At 27.6% G+C, this 12,297-nt stretch overlaps 3 protein-coding genes and 1 long non-coding RNA gene across 4 annotated transcripts; 3 read left to right on the forward strand and 1 right to left on the reverse strand.

Moving 5' to 3' along the window:
• Nucleotides 1–1,693: 1,693 nt before the first annotated feature.
• Nucleotides 1,694–4,047, reverse strand: LOC102672003 (kxDL motif-containing protein CG10681). The gene is made up of 4 exons (XM_006611798.2): nucleotides 3,670–4,047; nucleotides 3,386–3,585; nucleotides 3,180–3,314; nucleotides 1,694–2,141 (listed from the first exon to the last, which is right to left on the reverse strand). Exons 1-4 carry the CDS (start codon nucleotides 3,816–3,818, stop codon nucleotides 2,011–2,013), a joined length of 615 nt encoding a protein of 204 aa, XP_006611861.1. The 5' UTR covers nucleotides 3,819–4,047; the 3' UTR covers nucleotides 1,694–2,010.
• A 382-nt stretch (nucleotides 4,048–4,429) lies between these two features.
• LOC102673053 (ubiquitin-conjugating enzyme E2 C) lies at nucleotides 4,430–5,939 on the forward strand. Its single transcript, XM_006611805.2, has 4 exons — nucleotides 4,430–4,696; nucleotides 5,022–5,136; nucleotides 5,222–5,426; nucleotides 5,501–5,939. Exons 1-4 carry the CDS (start codon nucleotides 4,593–4,595, stop codon nucleotides 5,623–5,625), a joined length of 549 nt encoding a protein of 182 aa, XP_006611868.1. The 5' UTR covers nucleotides 4,430–4,592; the 3' UTR covers nucleotides 5,626–5,939.
• A 920-nt stretch (nucleotides 5,940–6,859) lies between these two features.
• Nucleotides 6,860–8,335, forward strand: LOC102672926 (valacyclovir hydrolase). Its single transcript, XM_006611804.2, has 5 exons — nucleotides 6,860–6,979; nucleotides 7,065–7,152; nucleotides 7,505–7,825; nucleotides 7,895–8,150; nucleotides 8,216–8,335. Exons 1-5 carry the CDS (start codon nucleotides 6,866–6,868, stop codon nucleotides 8,304–8,306), a joined length of 870 nt encoding a protein of 289 aa, XP_006611867.1. The 5' UTR covers nucleotides 6,860–6,865; the 3' UTR covers nucleotides 8,307–8,335.
• A 130-nt stretch (nucleotides 8,336–8,465) lies between these two features.
• On the forward strand, nucleotides 8,466–10,541 carry LOC116185075. The gene is made up of 2 exons (XR_004149825.1): nucleotides 8,466–9,021; nucleotides 9,098–10,541. It is a non-coding gene; the product is annotated as an uncharacterized LOC116185075 (long non-coding RNA).
• Nucleotides 10,542–12,297: the final 1,756 nt, after the last annotated feature.

Genomic DNA, 12,297 nt, shown 5'->3' on the forward strand with positions numbered 1-12,297 from the left:
GTTTAGTTTTCGCTCGCGTAGTCGTTCCTCCTCCTCGGTGTCGTCGTTCTTCGGATCGTCGGCGCTCTTGGAAACGTTCGATCTGGACCACTGTTTCTGACACCCTTCATCGAGTTAACGGGTATATCCCGTGCTTTTGTATTACTTTGCACCGCTGAAAAACGGATTCCGTTGTGTCCGTGTCACGGAGATCGAATACACGTATACAACAGATCTCGACAACAGAGCGTAGCGCCTCCAAGTGCGCCTGAACGTGTCACGCCTTCAAAATTTTTCAAAAGGCCTATCGCGCTTTTCGAATTGCTTTATTTTCCTCCCCCCTCCCTTTTCGCCTCGTTTTCCAACATCCAAAGCTTTGAACAGATTCAAAGTAATTCATTCCCGCGATAATTAGATAATTGTCTTCGTCCTGTTTCTCGTCGACGAGAAACATGTATCCCGTTACACGTGGTGCCGCGAGAAAAAGGAAAAAAAGAGAGAAAAAATTCGAAGCTGTCTATCGAATGAAACAGGTGAGTCGGATAAAATTAAACAGCTGTTTCCTTGTTTTGCCTTAAGAGACTTAGCTTCCTCTTCCTCTCTGATACGAGAGCATCGATTCACCCATTCTATACGCCGAAACATCTTCCATTTGTTTGCTCAATGATTGGACGAATCAAACGTGATGTGATCCACTGAAATTTTATTATGTAAAAAATAAATTAATCGTCTTTAAACTTTTGAACAATTTTCTATTTGTTATTCGATTAGTCGAATTTATATTAATAGAGAGATTAGTTTTGATATCGCGTAATTGAAAAACTAATGCTCGAAAAATCTACGAAATATTATTTCCGAATTTTCAAATGTCCTCGGCGGTGGATAGAGATAGAAAGAGAAAGAGAGAGAGAGAGGAGAGAGCGGACAAGAAAAAGAGAGAAAAGATGAAACGGATAGAAAACAGCTGAGGCGCAGCTGGTTTCTGGCATCGCGATGGCTGGCGTCTTCCACGCGGAGAATGCTGTGCCTCCTGTGTATATACGTGCACAGTAGTTGACGTGTGTGTATAGTACAAACCATCCTTGGTAGAAAGCAGAATCGAAATCGTTTCTCAAAAAAATATGTTCAGAGGAGGAACAACAAACGATTTTGAAAAATTTTTCAATTTTCCTTGAAGATAGGAATAAAAAAGAAATTTTGCGAAAAAAGAAGAGATAATTACCCAAAATAATATTGGAAAATTGATATGAACGAATCCAATTTTTTTTTTGCAATCGCTTCAATTTTCAAGAAATTATCTCGTTTTATGAATTATTTAAACTTCTCCCTCATTGTCCCGCATCTGGGTGCGTTATATTTTTTTTCCTCTTGTTTATGTTCATTTTATCAATCTCTTTCAGACATTCTGATTACTTTTTCCACCTTTAATAATTACGTATAATAGTTTATAATTACATAATCTGCATAAACTGACTCAATGTGTTAACGCTCGCAACAATCGCGCGCCACTTCGAAACTTTATTTACCGTTCGTATCTTTACCGACATCTCTCTGTTTTAACGGAAACTACAAGTCGCATCGGTAAAATCGATAATGCTAGAATATGTTACAAAATATTTCATTTTACCGAGGAAATATTTTCATTACGAGTTTTACCCGTTACGATCTTGGAAATTCACTTTCGTACTTACCGCTACGAAATGATCGACTCTTCTACAGTGTACAAACAATGCTTTATTATAGCGTTACTCGATACTGACAGAATTCACAGATTTGCAATTTACAAAGATACGCGTACATCTATTTTTGTACGTGAAAGTATGCATATATAATCAAAAAAAATTTTCAAGTTTTTATAACCGTTTGCTACCGATCCAACTAAAACGTTATTGTCGGCTAACAATTTTCGCGATAACGTCAGCATATAAAATTTCAACTTTTGTTTTAATCTTTTTTTTATTTTACTCTTTTTTTTTTTTTTTAAATTCTTCTTTTTCGTAGTCTTCCGATTCTATAACTGGAAGGAACTCTTTAACCAGTATCAGACGTGCAGGACGAAGTATCAGCGTTACTTTGATCGTTGTTGCTCTCCGTTGATGAACTATCGTTGCTCTTTATTCGTCGTTTCCGCAGCTTTGCGAATTGAAACTCCTCAACCGGCACTGTACATCAATAATTGAAGTCGTTATTAGTGTCGTTCGTGCAATTGTATTCGGGAAAGGAAACAATTGAATGTCCTAACGAGTGGGAAGTAAATCCAAGTAAATTACATCTATCGAAATCGAAATATAAGATGTCTGTATTTTTTTTCCTCTTTTGTACTATTTCTAAAATTCATTTTATTACAGTGATTCTTATGTTACAGCCATAATGTACTACTGTTCAACTTTCAACTATTCAGATTTTTTTAAATCATCTAAAATTTCTTCATTAATTCATTATTGCGTTTTAAAAAAAGATCTATGATATACTATGGCTATAACATGTACATTGTACGAAGTTAACAACGACCAGAAAAATCTTAATTTTTACTTTTCTACCAAAAGACAATGAGTAATGACTAATCGCTTAATATTTGTCATAGCATTGCGACGAATCGTTTGACAAAAAGATATATGTATTGTTTACGATATTTTTTCGTTTTACGATTATTTTTCACGTTTTTTCAAATTTACATAAACTTCATTAACTTTATATATTATACATATATATAATTCAATTCGGTATACAAGTCGCTACAAAACAAATGCGACATATGAAAAAACTTACTTATAAATGGTTTAATAATTAAGAATATATTATTGATCAACTGATCATCCTCTACTGTTCAATTTTGCATTACAATTTACTTAATTATCAAAAAGGATTAACATTGTTGAAAACTTTTACTTGAAAGAATATCCTGTATATAATTATTATTGTATTTCATTCATTCATTTATCCATAATTCCCACTACGAGATAAATTTTAGTCGAAAAAAACAAGAATATTAAAAAAAATGATTGTACAAACACATTATAAATATTTTGTTAATTAAATTCGACGATGATTTTTTGATAAAAAATTAAGAAAAGAAAAATAGAATAAAAAAAATAGAAACATCATAATGTTTTAACAATGAACAATTTGTCACAATTTGTCACAATTTAAGTGAATTTATTGTATGGTGATACGATTACTTGTACTGCAAGTTTGGTTACCATCAGAATCTGGATCTCGATCCATATCAGTATGAGTAACACTCGGTAATGGAACAATTTCAGGTTCGAGCGGTTTTACAGAACAATCTACATCTTCAACGATTACTTCTTCTGCTAAACTGCTTCTAACAGCTTCTATATTTATAAAAAAATATTTAGAATAAATTAATTTTTATATTTTTTAAATAATTTGCATATATATTTACCATTAAACGCTTGAGGATATTGTTGGCTTAGTTTATTTTTTACAATACGAATTCTTTTGAAAATATAATCTAAATCTCTTTTCATTTCCACCAAAAGTGCTGTGTGTTTTTTAAATTCATTGCCAGCAGTTTTCAATCTATTAATTGACAATTGATTGCAATTAGTTAACATTTCATTGGTCTTTTCAAATCTTTGCAACCTACAAAGTAAAAGGTTCATTCATGATGCAATAGGAAATTTATGAATGAAATATTTGAAAAAATAAATAAAAAATTATTCTTACATTTGTTTTTGAGCTCTTATCATAGATTCTACATCTTGTTGATCAACAATTCCAGCCAAACCTTGTATAAATACCTCTGGTGCTGTATAGTTTTGAAAACATTCAAAACTTCCAGTATCTGACTCTGGTGTGCCTTGAGCTGTTGTCATTTTTTTTTTTTTAATCTTACATCAACTAATTACGATATTCATCCAAATACAGTTTTAATGATAACATATCTTTCTATCACTTTACTTTTCTATCATATTATCATATATGTATATATATATATTATTTTCTATCATATATCACACATTTATTCACATTGTTTTTTTACAAAAATTTATGACATCTATTTCAATTTTATAACTCTTTATTACATTCACAATATTAATTGTAATGAAATAATTTTAACTTTAATTGTAAGAAAACAACTAATAGTTGTCAATTAATAATAAATTTATAAATGATTAGATAACGCAATAACGTTATAGTTAATTTATAAATTGTGTTTTAAAAAGTACACATTTCATTCTTTCATTCTTCTTATAAATTAATTCAACCTCAATATGATATATTAAATTTAATACTATTAAAAATGTTCACGCTCGTCGATGATTGACAATAACTTTATCATTTTGTCTATATATAATTTACAATCATTGTTTCAATATTTAATTAAAGAAAATAATGTTTTAACAAATATATTTAACACATTTTTTTAATATAATTTTATATAATCGAATTTTTTATTAAACTAAACATCTTAAACAAACTAAACGCTTCACCTTCAACAGCTGTTTGAAGTCAAATGTTTTCAAGACGGTTGGTAAAGGATCCAGCATTCAAATTTCCACAGTGACTGTTGTATCTCAAACCGAAGCTTCGGAAATTTTGTGCGAAAAATAATAATTCTAAGAATCACGTGTGTCTTTCGATTCGGAATGGCACAAAATATAAATCCATTCTATTCATCTCAAAATGCTCCAAGTAAAGCTGCAGAAGAAAAACAGAATATACCAAAAGATAACCATGCAGTTAGTAAACGGTACGCCAACTTTATCAAACATTTAATATATACATTATCGATTGATCTTTTTACATGTATATTTATTTACTTCTACTTTACTATTTATTATTATTTTATATTTTTTATTTTTTCCTTTCAAATTTCATATAATGAATGTATTGTATTATAACAACTATACTAAAATACATAACCTACTCACAATGTTTGGATAAATAATATAATAATAATGCATTCTTAAATTGTGTGCAAATATCCATGATTGTAATCATATTCTATAGTAGATTTACTTATAATTTATTTTTTTTTGTGATATTAGTAAAAATAAATATATGTTGTATAATAGATTGCAAAAGGAGCTAATGGTTTTAATGATGAGTACAGAGAAAGGTGTTTCTGCCTTTCCAGATGGAGAAAATTTATTCAAATGGATAGGAACTATTATAGGACCACAGGATACAGTAATACTTTTATTATCATAATTAAAATATTGATAAACATAAAAAATAATATTTATTTTAACATTTATTTTGTTTATTAATACAGGTTTATGCTGGTCTTACATATAAATTAACTTTAGAATTTCCACATAGTTACCCATATAGTGCTCCAATTGTACGTTTTGCTACTCCTTGTTTTCATCCAAATGTGGATGCTGTAGGTAATATTTGTTTGGACATATTAAAAGATAAATGGAGTGCTTTATATGATGTGCGTACCATATTATTATCTATACAATCTCTTCTTAGTGGTGAGTAATATTATATTTAATGTTGTAGAATATACTGATAAGAATAGAAAAATATAAATATTATTTTTTTTTAGAACCTAACAATGAGAGTCCCCTCAATCCACAAGCAGCAAAACTATGGAGTGATCAAACTAAATATAAAAAACATTTAACAGAAGAATATCATAGAGCTTTAAATGGTGACCAGCAAGATTCATGATAAGTGCATTTTTATAATGATCTTGTTCATTATTTTTATTTCTATGAATGTTACAATTAAGAATAGGATATAGAAAAACAAACTGCACTGAATTTATGTACTTTGTTATTGAAAATTTAATCTTCTATTATCTTTTGCACTTGTATGCTGTGTCATGCAAAACAACATACAAATATCTTTTATATTGTTCATCACAATCATGTCTGTTACATAATTTCGTCAGTCTGTCTTAAAGATGTATAGAAATTTGTATCATGCTTTTAAGACTGTATATGCAGATTAAACATTTTTATATCGTCAACTTCTATCAAAAACTTTTATTTATTTTTATTCTTAATAATATATATAATATATATATATATATATTGATTTTGGATATATTTTAATATTTTCCATCCATACAAGTTACAGTGACCATCGACGTTACGTCATTGATTATTGTATATTTAAAAAATAAATATTTTAAACACTACTGTTATAAAATTTATTATATTTTCATATATACCTTGTTTAATTTGTTGAATATTGAAATATTTTTTGTAGATTTAAAATTTCATTTAATCTATTGACACGTTTATTTCGATATAATAGATATTTTTCCGATAAACGACTTTATAAATACGATATAACAAAAAAATTTAAATTGGAAAAGTCTTTATAGAAATTAAATTTCAATATATATTTGAAAAAATAACAAATTAATTCTACTTAATTATGTTTTGAAATAGAATGTTTATAAAAAAATATTTATGAAAATTACAATATGAAAATTTTTTCATATTATAAATGAATATCTATAAAATAAATAAATAATAATAAAATTTTGTTCAAATATCATAAAATTTTAATAAATATTATCGATTTAAAATTTATAAAAAAATTTTGTAATATTATACTGAATTAATTGAAAATATTTAAAGAAAATTAAATTTTTCGCAATATATAATAAGATGTCATCAGATTTATATTCAAAATATTATCAGTTTCTTTTCAAAAAATAGAATGCAAAAATAGCGATAAGATAGAATGATGTCATCATCTTCTTTTATTTTATGATATTAAAATGATGACATTAATAATAAATATTTCGTATTTCATATTGCCTATCAATTCTTTAAACATAAAGAGTAACATTTTGAATATATAAATTAGAAATAAGTGTGTATATATATATATATATAAATTAGAAATAAGTTGTTAGTAAAAGTTGTCATTGATTATTGTATTAAAGTTGTCAGCCATGTTACTAAAATTATACGGAAATTTTGTGAATAATTTTCAACGAACATATATTGTTAATTTTTTCTCATGGAATACACGCCTCTTTTCGACAATGAAAGATTATATTTCACAGGTGATATCATATATTATAATTGTAAAGATAATAATATTTAATTTATATATTTTATATATATTTATATATTATATATTTTTTTTAGGAGAAAAAAATTAATATTAATGGAGTAAATATCAATTACCTGAAAATTGGAACTGGCCATCCAGTTTTGCTTTTACCTGGTGTCGCAGGTAAGCAAGTTAATAAAGAAATGATCACGTTTGATGTAACATTACAATCACAATTGTGTTATATATATGTATATACGTAAATTGGGGAAAGTGCTGCTATCTAGGAAAGTTGATTATTGAAAATATAACTGTATAATCGTATAGTGATACACAATTAATTTTAATATTCGAATGAAATAATATCTTTATTATGTATATATATTTATAATAATTTATGATAGATATTGAGTATAATAATATTAACAAATTTTTATTCTATCATAAAAATTTTTAAGCTGTCTAATATAAAAGATATATTTTTATTTAAAAAATGTTAAATTATTGTAATATAACAATATCATCATATCAATAGGTACGATTTGGACAGATTTTAAACCACAAATAGAGGGACTTGATAAAGAAAAATTCACTATAATAGCATGGGATCCTCCAGGTTATGGAAAGTCAAGACCACCCGACAGGACATATCCGGATGATTTTTTTCAACGTGATGCCACTTGGGCATGTGATTTAATGAAAGCTTTAGGTTACACAAAATTTTCATTGATAGGATGGAGTGACGGTGGTATTACTTCTTTAATGCTTGCTTCAATGTTTCCCGATAATGTACAAAAAATAGTTGCTCTTGGTGCAAACGCTTATGTAACACCAGAAGAAAAAGAAATTTATAAAAGTTTGTTCTTTTATTTTGATTTCAATAATTTTTGATTATTTAGTTATTTATTTATTTGTATATTAATAGAATACGAAATTATCGATAATTGGTCTGAAAAAATGAAACAACCGCTAATAAAAATTTATGGAAAAGAATATTTACAAAAGATGTCATTTGATTGGGTAGAGTCTATTTTAAGAATTTGTGAGAAACAAAACGATGATTTGTGCAAAGAATCGCTAAAGAAGATTAAATGTCCTAGTTTAATCGTTCAAGGAAACAAAGATCCGATGGTACTCATTGAACATGCAAGTTACTTGAAAGATCACATTGTTGGATCGAAGTGAGTATAATATAATCGATTTTACAATCAAACATTAATCAATATTAAATAAAAAATTCTTTTAGGATAAAGATTTTCGAAAAAGGTGCACATAATTTACATTTACGATATTCAGAAGAATTCAATAATATCGTTACCAAATTTTTAATTGAATAATTGAAAATATATAATAAATCTCTTTCTACAATATATCTCTTTCTACAATATTATATACATAAATATGTTATATTTTTATATTATATTATATAAATAATTATATACATATATATATATTTTGTGATTTTTAGAAATAATAGTAGAAGAATTTTTAAGAAGTATTTTTTTTTTAACATTTATCCTTATGATCAATCATAGATATTAGAAAAAACTTTTTTTTTTTTAAATCTTTGAACACTATTTATCTTACACTATGCTGACATAGCATAGAGGACACACGTGGGATAACCGGCACAGAAATCAAGTCAGAGAAAGGAACTATAAAATCACGTGGGCGATGAAGGTTTTCCATAGGCTTACCTCTTTCGGCAAAAGACGCTTCCAAATAACGTTTCCGTCTTTTGAATTGAAAATCAATCTTTCGAATTCGTAGTTTTTAATATATATATTATATTGTAACTAACGATTGAATTATTAAATAAAGTAAGAATCACAATATAATTAATATGAGGAGAAAAATAAAATTCGCATTCTAAAAAGCATCTAGACGATTAAAATGCACATTAATACAATTCACTACTAACGTCAAGAACCGCCCATCCGAAATACCTGCAATGCGCTTTGGAGGAAAATCGATCGTGTTCCTGGTCTCGGCTACGCCCCAAAGAACCATTTGCCAGGAATTTACCAATGAGACATGCTTTATCTTTTACTAGTAGAATTTTATTATATTATTATATATTATATATAATTTTATATATTATTTTATTTAAGATTTTATTTTTCTTCAGATTTTATTTTCTGCTTCAATAACAAAAAATATGTTTCAATAACAACAAGTAAATAAAAATAAAAAACTTTGAATCAAATGAATCTTTAAGATTCACATCGAGACATTATCTGGATGCAGATAGAAAGTGGTCTTGTGCCACTTATTGTGCTTGTCGAGAATACTCGCACAAATATTCATGGAATACTTCTACTCTGATCTCTACAGATTTTTACCATTAATTTTAACTAATTAAAATTGTATAACATGTAAGTTAAACTTAATCTATGATCAAATGAACAATTTTTAAAAAGAGTTTTGATTATCAAATAGATAAACACCAATATATTTTTAATAAATTTCTATTTTTTTTTTTCAGACGTACAAAATTATATTAAAAAATTATATTACGTAAGTTCAATCAATTACAAACAACGAAAGGAAATGGATAGAAAACGTGACATATAAAATGCAGTAGACGTATCCAAACATGGACATACCGCTTCGTGATTCGATCGTGTGAACCTCTCCTTATTTTTTACCTTCTTTTATCGCGTTTTTCGCAATAAATATTTTACAAGTCATATTACTAACATCTTCTAAATAATTTTGGGAAGAACAGGATAAATTTTAATACCATTTAAAATAATATTTTCGAGTAAAATTCTGCCTAAGATGAAAATATTTTTAAAAAAAACGATGAAGCGAATCATATTTTATTGAATTTTATTGAGAATATTATTAGATAATGTTACTCTATAAACAAAACCAAATACAAGCGAAAACCGAATATATAAATGTCTTTCCCGTTTTGGAAATGCGACATCGTGTTACGATGATATCACCGTAAAGTGTTACTCAATAACCAGACTGGTCGCAGAATTGGATATTCTCAGTTTTCTAATTGATAATTGTACTTTATTAAAACAATTTCTACTTCTAATCTCTTGTAAAGTTTACGATAACGATAAGTTTAATATCTGTGAATTTTATCCAGTCTATGATCAAAATCCTGATACTAAACAATCTTTAAACAATAAAAAATAAAGCGAAAAAAATGTGAAAAATGAGAAGTAGAAAAATAAGATAAGGATAAAAATTGAAATACGGAAAGAAAACAGGATTCATACGAGAAAAGGAATAGGAGGGGAGATCGAGAAGAACAACTGGGTGACTCACAATCAGATTTCGAAGCTACCGTTATCGAGTTGGTTCCCTTGATCCACGACTTCGCCGCGATGTATCCGTACTCTGTCCAAAGTAGAAAACGACACCATTTACGGCAACTTGCGGCTCCGTTGTTACTCGTTTTCAGACTCGTATCACAAGATCATTCGAGAAAGTAGTCGTATGTCAAAATCTTGTCCTCGATATACAACTCGGCCACCCCTACTGGTATTCGCATGAAAATCTTTGTGCGATGAGATATTTCGAATATTTTTGCAATAAATAATCTATAAAATATAGGTTATAAAATATTTTCGAATCTTAATAAAGAAAAATATTACTTTCAAGAGTGATAGTTCTATGTAATTGAGATACGTCGACACGAATATACGGCTGCGGAAATATTTAGACGTGTTTGTCGTGCACGATGTCCTCGGGATCAATAAAAGTTGAGGCGGGGCAAGGTTTCGTACGTCTGTCGCGTCGTTCCGACTCGGTTCTTCCAAATTATCCTCATTTCGCCGTTGTTCATATCGTCGATAGTATTAGTCTACCTTCGGATGCATAAATGTAATAATTAATATTTTTCTTATCTTATTTGTTTGTATGTTCAAATAGATCCATGGAAATAATTCTTATTTCAAATTTCTTCAATTCATTGTTATGATTTACTATTAAAAGCTACAAGATACGAGAAATATAATATAATCTTTTACAGAATATCTTAAGATTATAAAAAATATGAAAATAACGAAATATATAGAAAAATTTTATACAAAGAAAAGAAAGCACGTTCGGGAAGCTCAATAATATCGTGACTCATAACTACCCCTTCTCACATGTATATAAAGTATCGTATCTACCTTCGAATGCATAAATGTACAATTAATATTTTTTTTATCTTATCTTATTTGTTTGTATGCTCAAATAGATAAATCGATGAAAATAAATCTTATTTCAAATTTCTTCAATTCATTGTTATGATTTATTATTAAAAGCTATAATATATGAGAAGCATAATATTTACAGAATTTTTAAGATTATATAATTTTTCAATAAAAATTATTAATTATTATTCAATTATATAATATTACTATTAATAAAAGATAATTGTTGTAAAGATATATTGATGATTTTTTAAATATTTTCTTTATCGATTTATAATATATATTTGATAGCAATGAAAGCGAAATTCAATTAATATTCGTGACTCAATCTTATCATATACGACATTTCGGTATTAAATGCGTTTTTCAATTTATTTTCTAATTCTTTAAATTGAAAAAATGATTATCTCAGAAAAACGAGACGAATTAAAAAATATCCAACGGATGTCTGAAATCAAAAGCATAAATCGGCTTATAATAAGCTTATAATAGTAAACCACGATTAAGTAATCGTTCAAATTGGACATTAATTATTCTATTATTTTTGATCACGATAGATAGGAACGATGCGGAAGTCTCTTTTTCGTCGACACTGGTACGTGAACTTCTTGGTTCGTCTAAATTGGACGTGATGTCAGCGAGCGTTTCTACTCGTAATTGTACGACTAACGAAGGACAATCAAGAGTGGAGCATTGTCGCATCGGTCTTATTCTTTCGAATCGACCTCGTGACACGTAATCAGTTTTTATTCACACAATTGATACACAACTCCTTTTTGCAAACAAAGTTTTCCTTCTTCATTTTATTTTCTTTCATTTCATTTCACGTTGAAGCGTATCAAGCGTATTTATAATATACATTACTATGCATGTTACATAGGATATTGGGATATGCATATTACATTAATAATTAGGTATACTATATTTTTGTTTCTTTTAATATCTAAAGAAAAAACAAATAAAAGATAATCGATTCTTAAGAATGCATTTTTTGCATAGATTATAAAATTCATTAAAAAAAAGTGCCAATGCTTAAAACTATTATAGTATAAGATTTATATATTATACTATTATACTATTATAGTATAAGATTTACTACACACACATATACATACATACATACATACATACATACATACATACATACATACATACATACATACATACA

Source organism: Apis dorsata, unplaced genomic scaffold (assembly GCF_000469605.1).
Source record: "Apis dorsata unplaced genomic scaffold, Apis dorsata 1.3 scaffold_92, whole genome shotgun sequence".
Classification (NCBI taxonomy): Eukaryota; Metazoa; Arthropoda; class Insecta; order Hymenoptera; family Apidae; genus Apis; species Apis dorsata.